Raw genomic sequence first — 10,997 nt, 5'->3', positions numbered from 1 at the left:
GTAAAATGCATGCCCACTGCCATTGTTCTAATGGCTCAGCGAGGAGGAGGAGAGGATGGTGATCCTTCATGGTTACAGAGTTCAGGAAGTGATAGTTGCAGTGTATATTTCGGGACACATTCTTCGTAACAGAAAAGGCAGGAGCGCAAGCAGGGGAGGAGGAGGGTCAGATGAAGACTTTCTGTAAGTTCTCATCAATAAATTATTTCAGAGAAGCCAACTGTGTTTCACATGGGGTAGTGGTATTTGGTAGTGAGGTTTTGCAGAAATCTAAGCTCTATGAATGAGATTGATAGTACAGTCACGGGATTTATTCATTAATGAATTAGTTCAGAGGCCACTGCACTCACAGCCAGCTCCAAGAGGCATAACAAACATTGAAATAGTAAAAGAAGACCATGTTGACCATCCATATTTCGATGCTCCTTGAAATCACTCTTCTATTAAAGCAAACACAGCATGCAAGGGCAGCATCTGCACTCAACTTCCTGAAGGCTTCTTGGATGACCTTGCTGAATCCTAGGAGGAATGTGGCTGCTCTGCAGAGAAAATGATGTCCCATAGGGTAGGAGTGGCAACTAAGAGAGCCTTACGCTGGGGTCCTTAATGATAGCATTCTCATAAAGTAGGACCCAAAGAGGAACTTCCTTCCCAGTCTTACTGGGTTGGCAGATACTACTGGGAGAAGGTGGTCCCACAGATATCCACGTCTTGAGTTATGCAGGGCTTTAGAGATGACAAGTTCAATAACCTCCAGAAACCCACTGTTAACCAGTGCAGTAACGGTGTTACATGGGCAAACTGAAGAATGCCCCTAACTACTTTAGACACTGCATTCTGGGCCAGTTGTCAACTCCAAGTGGTCTTTAAAGGCAGCCCCATGTATGCATTGCAGTACTCCAACCTAGAAGTAATTAAGGCATGAGTGACCATGCACAGGGCTTCCTGGTTGAAGAAGGTGATAACCGGTTCATAAAACTGAGGTGTGCGAAGGGCCGCATGTCCACAGCTGCCACCTGGTCACTGAGCAAGAACGATGAGGCAGGAAGGATGCCTGGATTTCAATCCATAATGGGGCAGCACAACTCTATGCAGAACCCATGAACCCAAAAGAAGTGGGCCTCTGAGCCCACAGCCGTTCTGTCTTCCATGGATTGAGCCTGGGTGTGTTCCTCTGGACTGGGAGGAACTGGGACAGTGCTTTGATCACATTTCATTTTCAGGTCAGAGCTGAGGTACACAAGTATCACCACAGGCTGGTGATATCTTACCCCATGTTGAAGTATGTCCTCTTACAGAGGCTTCACATACATGTTAAATAGTAGGGGACGCTTCGTCCCTGTGGAACTGCAGAGTGCAGAGCCTTCCACTTCAACCTTTTCTCTCCCACCACCACCAAATACACCAGGCCCTGGAGGAAGGAAGAGGCCCACGGTAACACTGGACCACCCATTCCACACCTTCAGAGATGCTTCAGAAGGATATCATGAATGAGGGTATCAAAGGCAGGTCTGAAACCAAAGAGGACCAGGCAGCTCACACTTCCCCCCTTCTGGTCTTACCTTACATCATCCCAAAGAGCAATCAGTGTCATCTTCGTACTGTAGCTCAGCCTGGATCCTGACTGGGAAAGGTCCCGATAATTTGTTTTCTCCAGGGCTCTCTGCAACTACAGCCCTTCTACCTCCTGAATAACTTTTGCTGTTAAAGGCAGGTTTGAGGCACATCACTAGTTCCTCAAACTAACCAAGTCAAGCAATGATTGCTTGGGCAGAGGGTGCTACACTGCCTCAATAAAGGCCAGCAACACCACACTTTCTGTCGAGGATTCATTCACCAGCACTGGTACCCAGCCTCCTGTCAAGTCCTTGGTGACTTTCAGGAGAATCGATGTGGGGCAGAGTCTGCACTTCCTCCCTTCAGCACAATCTGCAAATTTAACAGGTAAGGCAGAAGAGAACTTTGGTTCTGCCATGGTGCAGGATGGTGAGTGATGGGGGTTTTCAGCCCTGCAGGCTGTGAGTCTTGCATAGTGAGGGATCCAAGCGGCCTTTCTCAACTTTTTGACTCTGGAGGACCCCTTGAAATATTTTTCAGGCCTCGGGGAAGCCCTGCACATTCCGGCTCAAATATAGGCCAGACGTTACAAAATTATTATATTCATTTCATGTGTAGGCCAGTATGTATGCATTAACAGTGTTCTAAAATGAAAAGTGAAGAATGTAAATAATTTTGGAAACCTTCTCTAAGATTGTTACTCTTGTACCAATCAATTATATCAATATAAGGCTAGCATAATGAAAGACCATACCTGCCTTTATTTTTCCTGAGCCCAGAAGATAAAAAGGGTCAAGCCCAGTTCAAGCTTGTATGGGGGACAATCCCAGAATCCCAGTGCTACCTGCTAGGTTGAGAGGTCAAAAATCCTAGAAGAAACCAACGGCACCATTTCCATGACATTGGCAAGAAAATGGCATGGAAACAGTTTCCAAGTATTAAGCTCATCTCAAAGGCATTGCCCAGAAAAGTGATAGCACCCAGTTGTCCTTGGCTGATATCAAGAAGATAAGCAGCAATGGGGGATTATGGGGAAATTGCAGGGCTGTAGGGCAGACTGGGTATTTGAAAGACATCTTTGGTTGTCATCATATCTCCCATGAGGTAAAGAGTTGTTGTACACAAGATGGGCAAGAGAGACATTTAATAAATACATAAATAAATCTCACCTGTGAAGGCAAGTGTCACAATACCTGGCAAAGGGGGGTTTAAAAGTGAGAACTTTGTTCTATAGTTCATGAAGGTAAAAATGCATAAAGTTATAATTGTCCCTAAATAAAATGGGATTCATGGTAACTCTTGTACCATTTTACTGTTTTGACTCTTTATTTCAATCAGTCCTTTAATTCAAGAATCCATAGATTATACAATTTGTAACAATGACACAGAGTTCAAGACTGTCCTGCGTGGACACCATTTCCTCGTGTGTCTCCACCAGGAACGTCTTCCTGCTGCATTAGCACGAACTTGTGCAGAGACCTGTCCTGAATGTCTTGCCACCAACCTCCCCATGGCAGCCCTCATCTCCTTATTCTTCAGAGCATAGATGGCAGGATTGAGAAAAGGGGTAACATTTGTATAGAAGACAGAAATCACTTTGTCAAACATGAAGCGGGTATGTGGACGCACGTAAATGAATATGCAAGGCCCAAAGTACATGATGAGCACCATGAGATGTGAGGTACATGTGGAGAAAGCCTTAGAGGACCCCTCAGAGGGGTGTCTGGAATGAACTGTGGAGAGTATGAGTCCATAGGAGACAAGCAATGCCACAAAGCACACCGATGATAAGATGCCACTGTTGGTCACCATCATGACCTCTAAGGGATAGGGGTCCACACAGGCTAACTTGATGATCAAGGGGATATCGCAGAAGAAGTTGTCTACCTGATTGGGTCCACAGAATGGCGCACTTATGATGAAGCCCAACTGCACACTGGCGTGGAGGAGCCCCCCAGCCCAAGAGGCTAGCACAAATCCCATGCAGTGGTGCCGGCTCATGACTGAGGCATAGTGGAGAGGGTGGCAGATGGCCACGTATCGATCATAGGCCATAACTGTTAGCAAAAGCATCTCACCACCTGCAAAGAGGTGAATGAGAAAGATTTGTGTCATGCAGCTCTGGAAGGAGATAGTTTGACACTGGGTAAGGAAACCAAGGAGAGCCCTGGGGGTTGCAAAGGAGGCCAAGCCGATATCTAGGAGAGCCAGATGACTCAACAGAAAGAACATGGGCGAGTTAAAAAGGTGGTGGTTCTTTGAAATCACCAAGACGATGAAGATGTTGCTGAAGAGCGTTACTGCATAAAGGAGGAGGAAGAAGGTAAACAAGAACAGCTGCATTTCCCAAGATGGAGAGAGGCCCAGCAAAACAAATTCGGTCACTGTAGTCTCGTTTCTCCATGCCATCCACTTCTTACCTATCAGTGAGAAAATTGGGAGGGGAAAACAGACCATGAATGAGCTACTTCCAACACAGATGAAGTCAAGTCAAAGTTGATTTGTGGATCAGCTGCCTTCTTTTCTGTCCTAGTGATCCAGACATTACACATCCTCTCAGTTCCATTCAACACAAGGTGGATTGTGCACTTCTGCTCATAGGTTTGTGTACATGGGGAAACAGGCCATTCTCCAAAACCTGTATTATTTAGTCTTTGTCTATTCAGAAAAAACTTTCTAACCCTTTCTGTACAGGAACTGAAGAGAGTAAGCAGAAATTATACAACTCATAGTTATCCTATGTTCCATCATACTGTGGTATATACTGAAGCTAACTCATGACTTGTTCACAGGGTATTTATATATAATTATCTCTTTAATATATAAACTCATTTCCGAAGGGGTTGTCATTGCCTCCTTCTTCCTAGGACTGAGAGAGGGTGACTAGCCCAAGATCACCCAGCTGGCTTTGTGCCTGAGGCAGGACTAGAGCTCAGGGTCTCCCTGGTTCTAGCCTGATGCTTTTACCACTAGGTCTCTATTTATCCACAGAACTCAGATCTTTGTATTCACACATGCTACTGCTCCTCAGAATATGTTCCCTTATCTTGTCCCTGCTCATTTTAAGTAGAGTGTCATGTTCACTGTTTCAATGTACAGTATACATCGCAATGTTTCACATGCCATGGCGCTGATGCGCGTTTCTGTTTGGGAGGGAGCTGCTGTGAAACCTTGTACCAAGCTCTGTATCTGTGTTCATTACAATGGAATGTGTTTGGGTTATGTGCTCTGCTCAAGGACTTTTCCCGCAGACCATCAGAAACCGTTAGGAGCACCTGGGATTGTGAACTTGGGAAGGTTCTATGGGGGGAGGGATCTCATTTACACCAAGGGTTTTTAGTTTGCATTTGGCGCGCTTTCATCATTCTCAGCTTTCTCTGTGATCCGGCACACTATTCTTTAATAAATCAGATACCTTTGAATTCCTGCTCACGAGTCTGATAGTGTTTTGGAATAGGCAACCATTACACAGAGATGCTTTAATTGGGGCACATGACGTGCAAAGCCAGTGGTTACAACTGGGCTAGACTTCCTCCAGATGGAAATTTACATGTGAACAGCATAACTGAGTCCTGACTACTCTTGAAAAAGCTACTAAAGAAAAGATAACTAAGGCTTGAGAGCCGTTCTTCCTTTCCTCCTTGCAACCCATTGCTCACCTAGCTAGTTAGGGGCACCTATTCAGTCTTGGCCGATCTAAAACAGCAAGCAGGGTTGAACTCAGGTAGTCCTTGGAGAAGACACCAGCAGGACCCCAGGATTGTATGTAGACTGGACCAGAAAGTTGGAAAAACATTCTGGAAAAAGGCATTTGCAAACCACTTCTTCACTGTTACCAAGCAAACTAAAGATATATCCATAAAGTTATGAGTATATATCCAAAGCTCAGCTCCACTCAAAGGAGATTTTTCCTTTAGCTAACCATTTCCTTACTTCCTCCACTTTCTTGAAATAAGATTCAAGAAGCAGCTGGCAAGATGAGGATCAAACCAATGAATACCAAGCAGGGAAGGCTTTTTCTGGCTACTTGTTCCCACACAGTACATCAGCCCTCACCCTATTATTTTCCATTAGTTGAAGGGAGACCTGAACTTCATTCGTGCCACTGCTGATTCTTGTCCCTCTTGCTGTTGTTGGATTGGGACAGTCCTGGGAAGACATTTGAAGGGCTCCCTGATTGACTACCCTTCTGGGATGTCATAGGCTGGAAGTCCTTGAAAGGGTAGTTTCACAGAGGGAGAAAGTAGCCTTCTGTCTATCAGAGCGGAAGTCTACTTCAAATCCTTGCTCAGCCGTGATGCTGATTGGAGAGGGTAGCATGAATCTATCCCTTTCTCAATCTCACTTGCACGCTAGTTGCCAAGAGGAATAATATGGGATGTCCCCATCACAAAAATCCCCCAATCATTTTAAAATTCTTTGACCTTGGACAGAATACTGATATAATTGATATAACACAGGAGCTCGAAAAAACCTGGAGATAAGGTTGTCTACACATCTTTTCCCTGAAGGGTTACATATTTTTCTCAGCTCCTATTGTGGCTTTAGCCAGGTTTTCTCAACTATTCCTCTTCTCCTGCTCCTCTATATGAAACAGAGTTACATATTTGGTTTTCTAGGCTCAGGGTTAAAAGAATTCATGATGATGATGATGATGATGATGATGATGACGACAAGAACCATCTGGCCCTTTAAAGCACACTTTGAATCAACCAACCACAAATATTCATGTTTTCTTAGAAGGGTTTCCCGCCTTCTCACTCCTGCAACAATAGGGGCTAAACTGGGTATATATTCCAGAGTAGCTTTCACCTTGGGGCTGGGGGCCATCTCTTCTTCATTGTCCCCATTATCAAGGATTTTAAGTTAAATTTTTGTTTACAGGTTTCCCCTTTCAGGACTCTTAGATAAGCAAAGTTTCTTTTCAGCATTTTGCCTCCCACATCCCTTGTTCTGATTTTCTCTAAAGCACGCAACCTTTCTGACAGCAGATACTGCAAGCGGTACCCTTGGATGTGTTGAAAAAGACACCTCCCCACCCCAGTCAAAAGCTGTGCTGGCTGAGATTGATGGGAGCAGAACCCACAACCTCTGGAGGGCATGATTGTCTTCCAAGGGCAGAGAAATAACTCTACACTATCAAAGAGCAATGATTACCCTGTGCCAGAAACTCCGTGGATAAGCCGGTTGCCTGCAATGCAACAGCTTTCCAAGAAAAGTAGTATTTCAGTAACTTCTGGCTTCTCTTTCTCTATCAAGAAACGAGGCATCCAATTAATTTCACACTCACCTTCACACGCAGAAGATTAGTGAGGACCAAGAATGATCTTCCCAACCTGTCAATTTAGGTTAGTTACCTAAAACAGCAGAAGCAATAATATTCAGCAATAAATATAATGGTTAAATAAAAACACCCAAAGCCACTAGACCAGGATAATGTGGGTGCTTATAATAATAACACAAAAGGCAGATGTAACTGGAGGATTCATGTTGACTTGAGAGGCAGCAAATGTTGAACAAAAAATGAATTTCACTCAGATAGCTAGATAGCTTGTAATGCTTCTTGGGGTTTGTGAAATCTGTCATGATTTATCTCAAACACCTTTGGGAAAAAGAAAAGATCCCAGAGAACAAGGAGTTGTAAAATCAAGCTCACCAGGAAGGAAATTCGTTTTCTGTGCCTCAGCTAAGATTTGTGGCTTCCATCAAGACTACAGATGTTCAGTGAGATGGAGGAATAAGAAAGGAAGGGAGCGAGAGTGTTAAAAAAAAAGAAAAGACTCGTATCGCAGTCTTTGGTGGCACTTGGTGGTTCCATGTCATGACAAATCACCTCTGATCCCATAAGGCAAAGAGATATGTTCAGTGGTGACTCTGTGGGCAAGTTCACCACAATGCTCAGGAGGCTTGTTAAAAAGTTAGTGAGTCAAAGTTGGTGAGCAGCACACCCGGGGAGGTGACTTGAAGAAGAGAGGAGAATGCCTAAATTTGCAGTGGACTTTTGCAATGGAATATGGCTTTACTTGCTTGCTTGAGTCATGTCTGCTGGGCCATGCAACTCAGGGCCAGGAGTGGAGTTCTCCATTTGAACTCTAGGTGCCCAAAATCTCAGCAAGCGAACAACATATTTCTTTGTTCTGCCAAGCTAAAGTTAAAACAAGGAACCTGTCACTTTATTAAGCATTCCAAATTCTTGTGGTCAGTTTGGACCTTGATAGGATATTGAGCAGATGCTGGCAGTGCTGAAACGTTGACGGCCAACCGTTCTTTGCATGAGACAGGAGGTTTCCCTGAAATACTGGAGCAAATGATGAAAATATAGCTGGATGAATTGAGCTTGGGTGTGTTCCTCCACATCTAGACTCTAACAGCCTCCAGGCACTGGGACAGCACTTTGATCACATTTCCCTTTCAGGTCAGAGCTGAGATATACAAGTATCACCCCGGGGTGGTGGTATCTTTCCCCATGTTGATGGATATCCCCTTCCAGAGGCTTCACATACATGTTAAATAGTAGAGGACGCTTCGTCCCTGTGGAACTGCAGAGTGCAGAGCCTTCCACCTCAACCTTTTCTCTCCCACCACCACCAAATACACCAGGCCCTGGAGGAAGGAAGAGGCCCACAGTAACACTGGACCACCCATTCCACACCTTCAGAGATGCTTCAGAGGGATATCATGAATGAGGGTATCAAAGGCAGGTCTGAAACCAAAGAGGACTAGGGAGCTCACACTTCTCTCCTTCTGGTCTTACCTTACATCATCCCAAAGAGCAATCAGTGTCATCTTCGTACTGTAGCTCAGCCTGGATCCTGACTGGGAAAGGTCCCAATAATTCGTTTTCTCCAGGGCTCTCTGCAACTACAGCCCTTCTACCTCCTGAATAACTTTTGCTGTTAAAGGCAGGTTTGAGACACATCACTAGTTCCCCAAACTAACCAAGTCAGGCAATGATTGCTTGGGCAGAGGATACTACACTGCCTCAATAAAGGCCAGCAACACCGCACTTTCTGTCGAGGATTCATTCACCAACACTGGTACCCAGCCTCCTGTCAAGTCCTTGGTGACTTTCAGGAGAATCGATGTGGGGCAGAGTCTGCACTTCCTCCCTTCAGCACAATCTGCAAATTTAACAGGTAAGGCAGAAGAGAACTTCGGTTCTGCCATGGTGCAGGATGGTGAGTGATGGGGGTTTTCAGCCCTGCAGGCTGTGAGTCTTGCATAGTGAGGGATCCAAGCGGCCTTTCTCAACTTTTTGACTCTGGAGGACCCCTTGAAATATTTTTCAGGCCTCGGGGAACCCCTGCACATTCCGGCTCAAATATAGGCCAGACGTTACAAAATTATTATATTCATTTCATGCGTAGGCCAGTATAGATGCATTAGCAGTGTTCTAAAACAAAAAATAAAGAAATGAAACTTACCACCTTAATGTGAAGTTGCCTGAATTTGAAATAATTTTTTTAATAACTCATGATCTCCCAGGGAACCCCTAGTGACATCTCCCGGAACCCTGGGTTTTGATGGAACCCTGGTTGAGAAACCCTGGATCAAAGGTTATGATAGTTCGGCCCCAGTGATTATGTGGATTGAGACGGTGACGCCGATCTATTCTGATGATGACTGGAAAAGGCTAAACTACATTGCAGAGAGTTCTGATGATTGCTGATGTTGAATAGGAGCGATTCAGTGCTCTCTATGATGGTCCTGAAAGTCAGAGCAGACCATGATTAATCTCAGACCTAACAGAGATTGGATGAACTGAGAGGTCGAGCGTATCGGCGTGAGACAAAGGTTTCAATAATCTTTACCTGACTCCAGAGTCTACTATAGCTTACCATTGCATGTCCGAGCCTGACCAAGTTTAGTTCAGTAGAACAGAAATGACCGAACACTGAAGTGTAGCTCCTCTTGTCTGGGTTCCTTGCTTCAATGTTCCTAGGCAGGATGCTCTTTGCTGCTTTTTCCTCCTTCTCTTTCTTTTTGATTTATAGGGGAAAAAAAGGAAGTTTGCTTTACAGAACACAAGAAATCCGAGTAAAAGCTGGCCTCTTTGGGGAGCTTTGCCAGTCAAGCAAACTTCTCCATCTCTACCAACAAAGCAGAGCATGGTCCAGCACTTTCCGAACCATCCTGCAGTTGAACGGTGAAGGCATAGCCTAATTTCCTCCAGTTGGGCCACTGTATATGTAGGAAGCTTTTAAAACACCAGTAACAACAACAACTGAAGATGAATTCTACCTACTTAATGCTTTCAGTATGGAGATCATCGCTTCAGATGCTTTGTGGAGCAGTGCTGGGCTGCGTGAACAGAGAGAGAAATCTCACGCCTTCCCTTGCGGGTTTTGCAGGGCAGTACGGCTTGTTTTATTTTGTAAGTTTTGAGCATTTTAGATGACCTTGCATTGGTTTTCATAGTAAAAAAGTTAGCAAAATCTAACAGCTACCATATTTAAACAAACTGATTATTTGAAATTGTTAACTGCCACATGATGAGGATTTTACCCAGGGCACCATGTGAAATAGTAACTCTTCATTGATTTCGCACCTACCCTTTTATCATACCCAAATTCGTTTAAACATTTGAATCAATGTATTTAAAAATTGGGCATATCCCCTCCTCATTACAGCTGTTATGTAAGTCATTAAGGCTGAAGGTTGCTCCCAATGAAAGCAAGCAAGCTCAAGTGAGTTGTGGCTCACTGAACTTCCATTGATTTCAGCACATTTATTTAAGTGCAAGCATTATCCCCAAAGTCCACTTTTAGCACACAAGCTCTATAAGCATGTGGGACCTGTAAAGAACACACTGAATTAACAAGCCATTTTGGAAATCTTCTCTAAAGATTGTTACTCTTGAATGAATCACTTGTATCAATATAAGGCTAGCATAATATAAGGCCATTCCTCCCTTTATTTTTTCTGAGCCCAGAAGATAAAAAGGGTCAGGCCCAGTCCAAGCCTGGATGGGGGACGGTCTCAGAATCCCAGTGCTATCTGCTAGGATGAGAAGTCAAAAATCCTAGAAGAAACCAACGGCACCACTTCCATGACATTGGCAAGAAAATGGCATGGAAACAGTTTCCAATATTAAGCTCATCTCAAAGGCATTGCCCAGATAAGTGATAGCACCCAGTTGTTCTTGGCTGATATTAAGAAGCTAAGCAGGAATGGGGGATTATGGGGAAATTGCAGGGCTGTAGGGCAGACTGGGTATCTGAAAGACATCTTTGGTTGTCATAATATCTCACCTATGAAGGCAAGTGTCACAATACCTGGCAAAGGGGGGTTTAAAAGTGAGAACTTTATTCTATATTTCATAAAGGTAAAAATACATAAAGTTATTAATGTCCCTAAATAAAATTGGATTCATGGTAACTCTTGTACCATTTTATTGTTTTGAATATTTCAATCAGTCCTTTAATTCAAGAATCCATAGA

General features: G+C 44.1%; 1 protein-coding gene across 1 annotated transcript; it reads right to left on the bottom strand.

The window, feature by feature from the left end:
- Positions 1-1,780: 1,780 nt before the first annotated feature.
- Positions 1,781-3,966, bottom strand: LOC134496872 (olfactory receptor 4K1-like). Its single transcript, XM_063302588.1, has 2 exons — positions 3,021-3,966; positions 1,781-1,929 (listed from the first exon to the last, which is right to left on the bottom strand). The coding sequence occupies exons 1-2, from the start codon at positions 3,964-3,966 to the stop codon at positions 1,781-1,783; spliced, it is 1,095 nt and encodes a 364-aa protein (XP_063158658.1).
- Positions 3,967-10,997: the final 7,031 nt, after the last annotated feature.

Source organism: Candoia aspera, chromosome 4 (assembly GCF_035149785.1).
Source record: "Candoia aspera isolate rCanAsp1 chromosome 4, rCanAsp1.hap2, whole genome shotgun sequence".
NCBI classification, from domain to species: domain Eukaryota; kingdom Metazoa; phylum Chordata; class Lepidosauria; order Squamata; family Boidae; genus Candoia; species Candoia aspera.
Note: the sequence above shows the minus strand (reverse complement) of the source record. Positions and strands in the feature narration are given on the sequence as shown.

Excerpts from the sequence above, each read along its gene's own strand:
- LOC134496872 (XM_063302588.1), bottom strand. The coding sequence starts at position 3,966 with ATGGCATGGAGAAACGAGACTACAGTGACCGAATTTGTTTTGCTGGGC. Across the intron at positions 1,930-3,020 it reads ACAGGTCTCTGCACAAGTTC|ATTGTGCTGAAGGGAGGAAG; the intron begins GTGCTAATGCAG and ends TTAAATTTGCAG.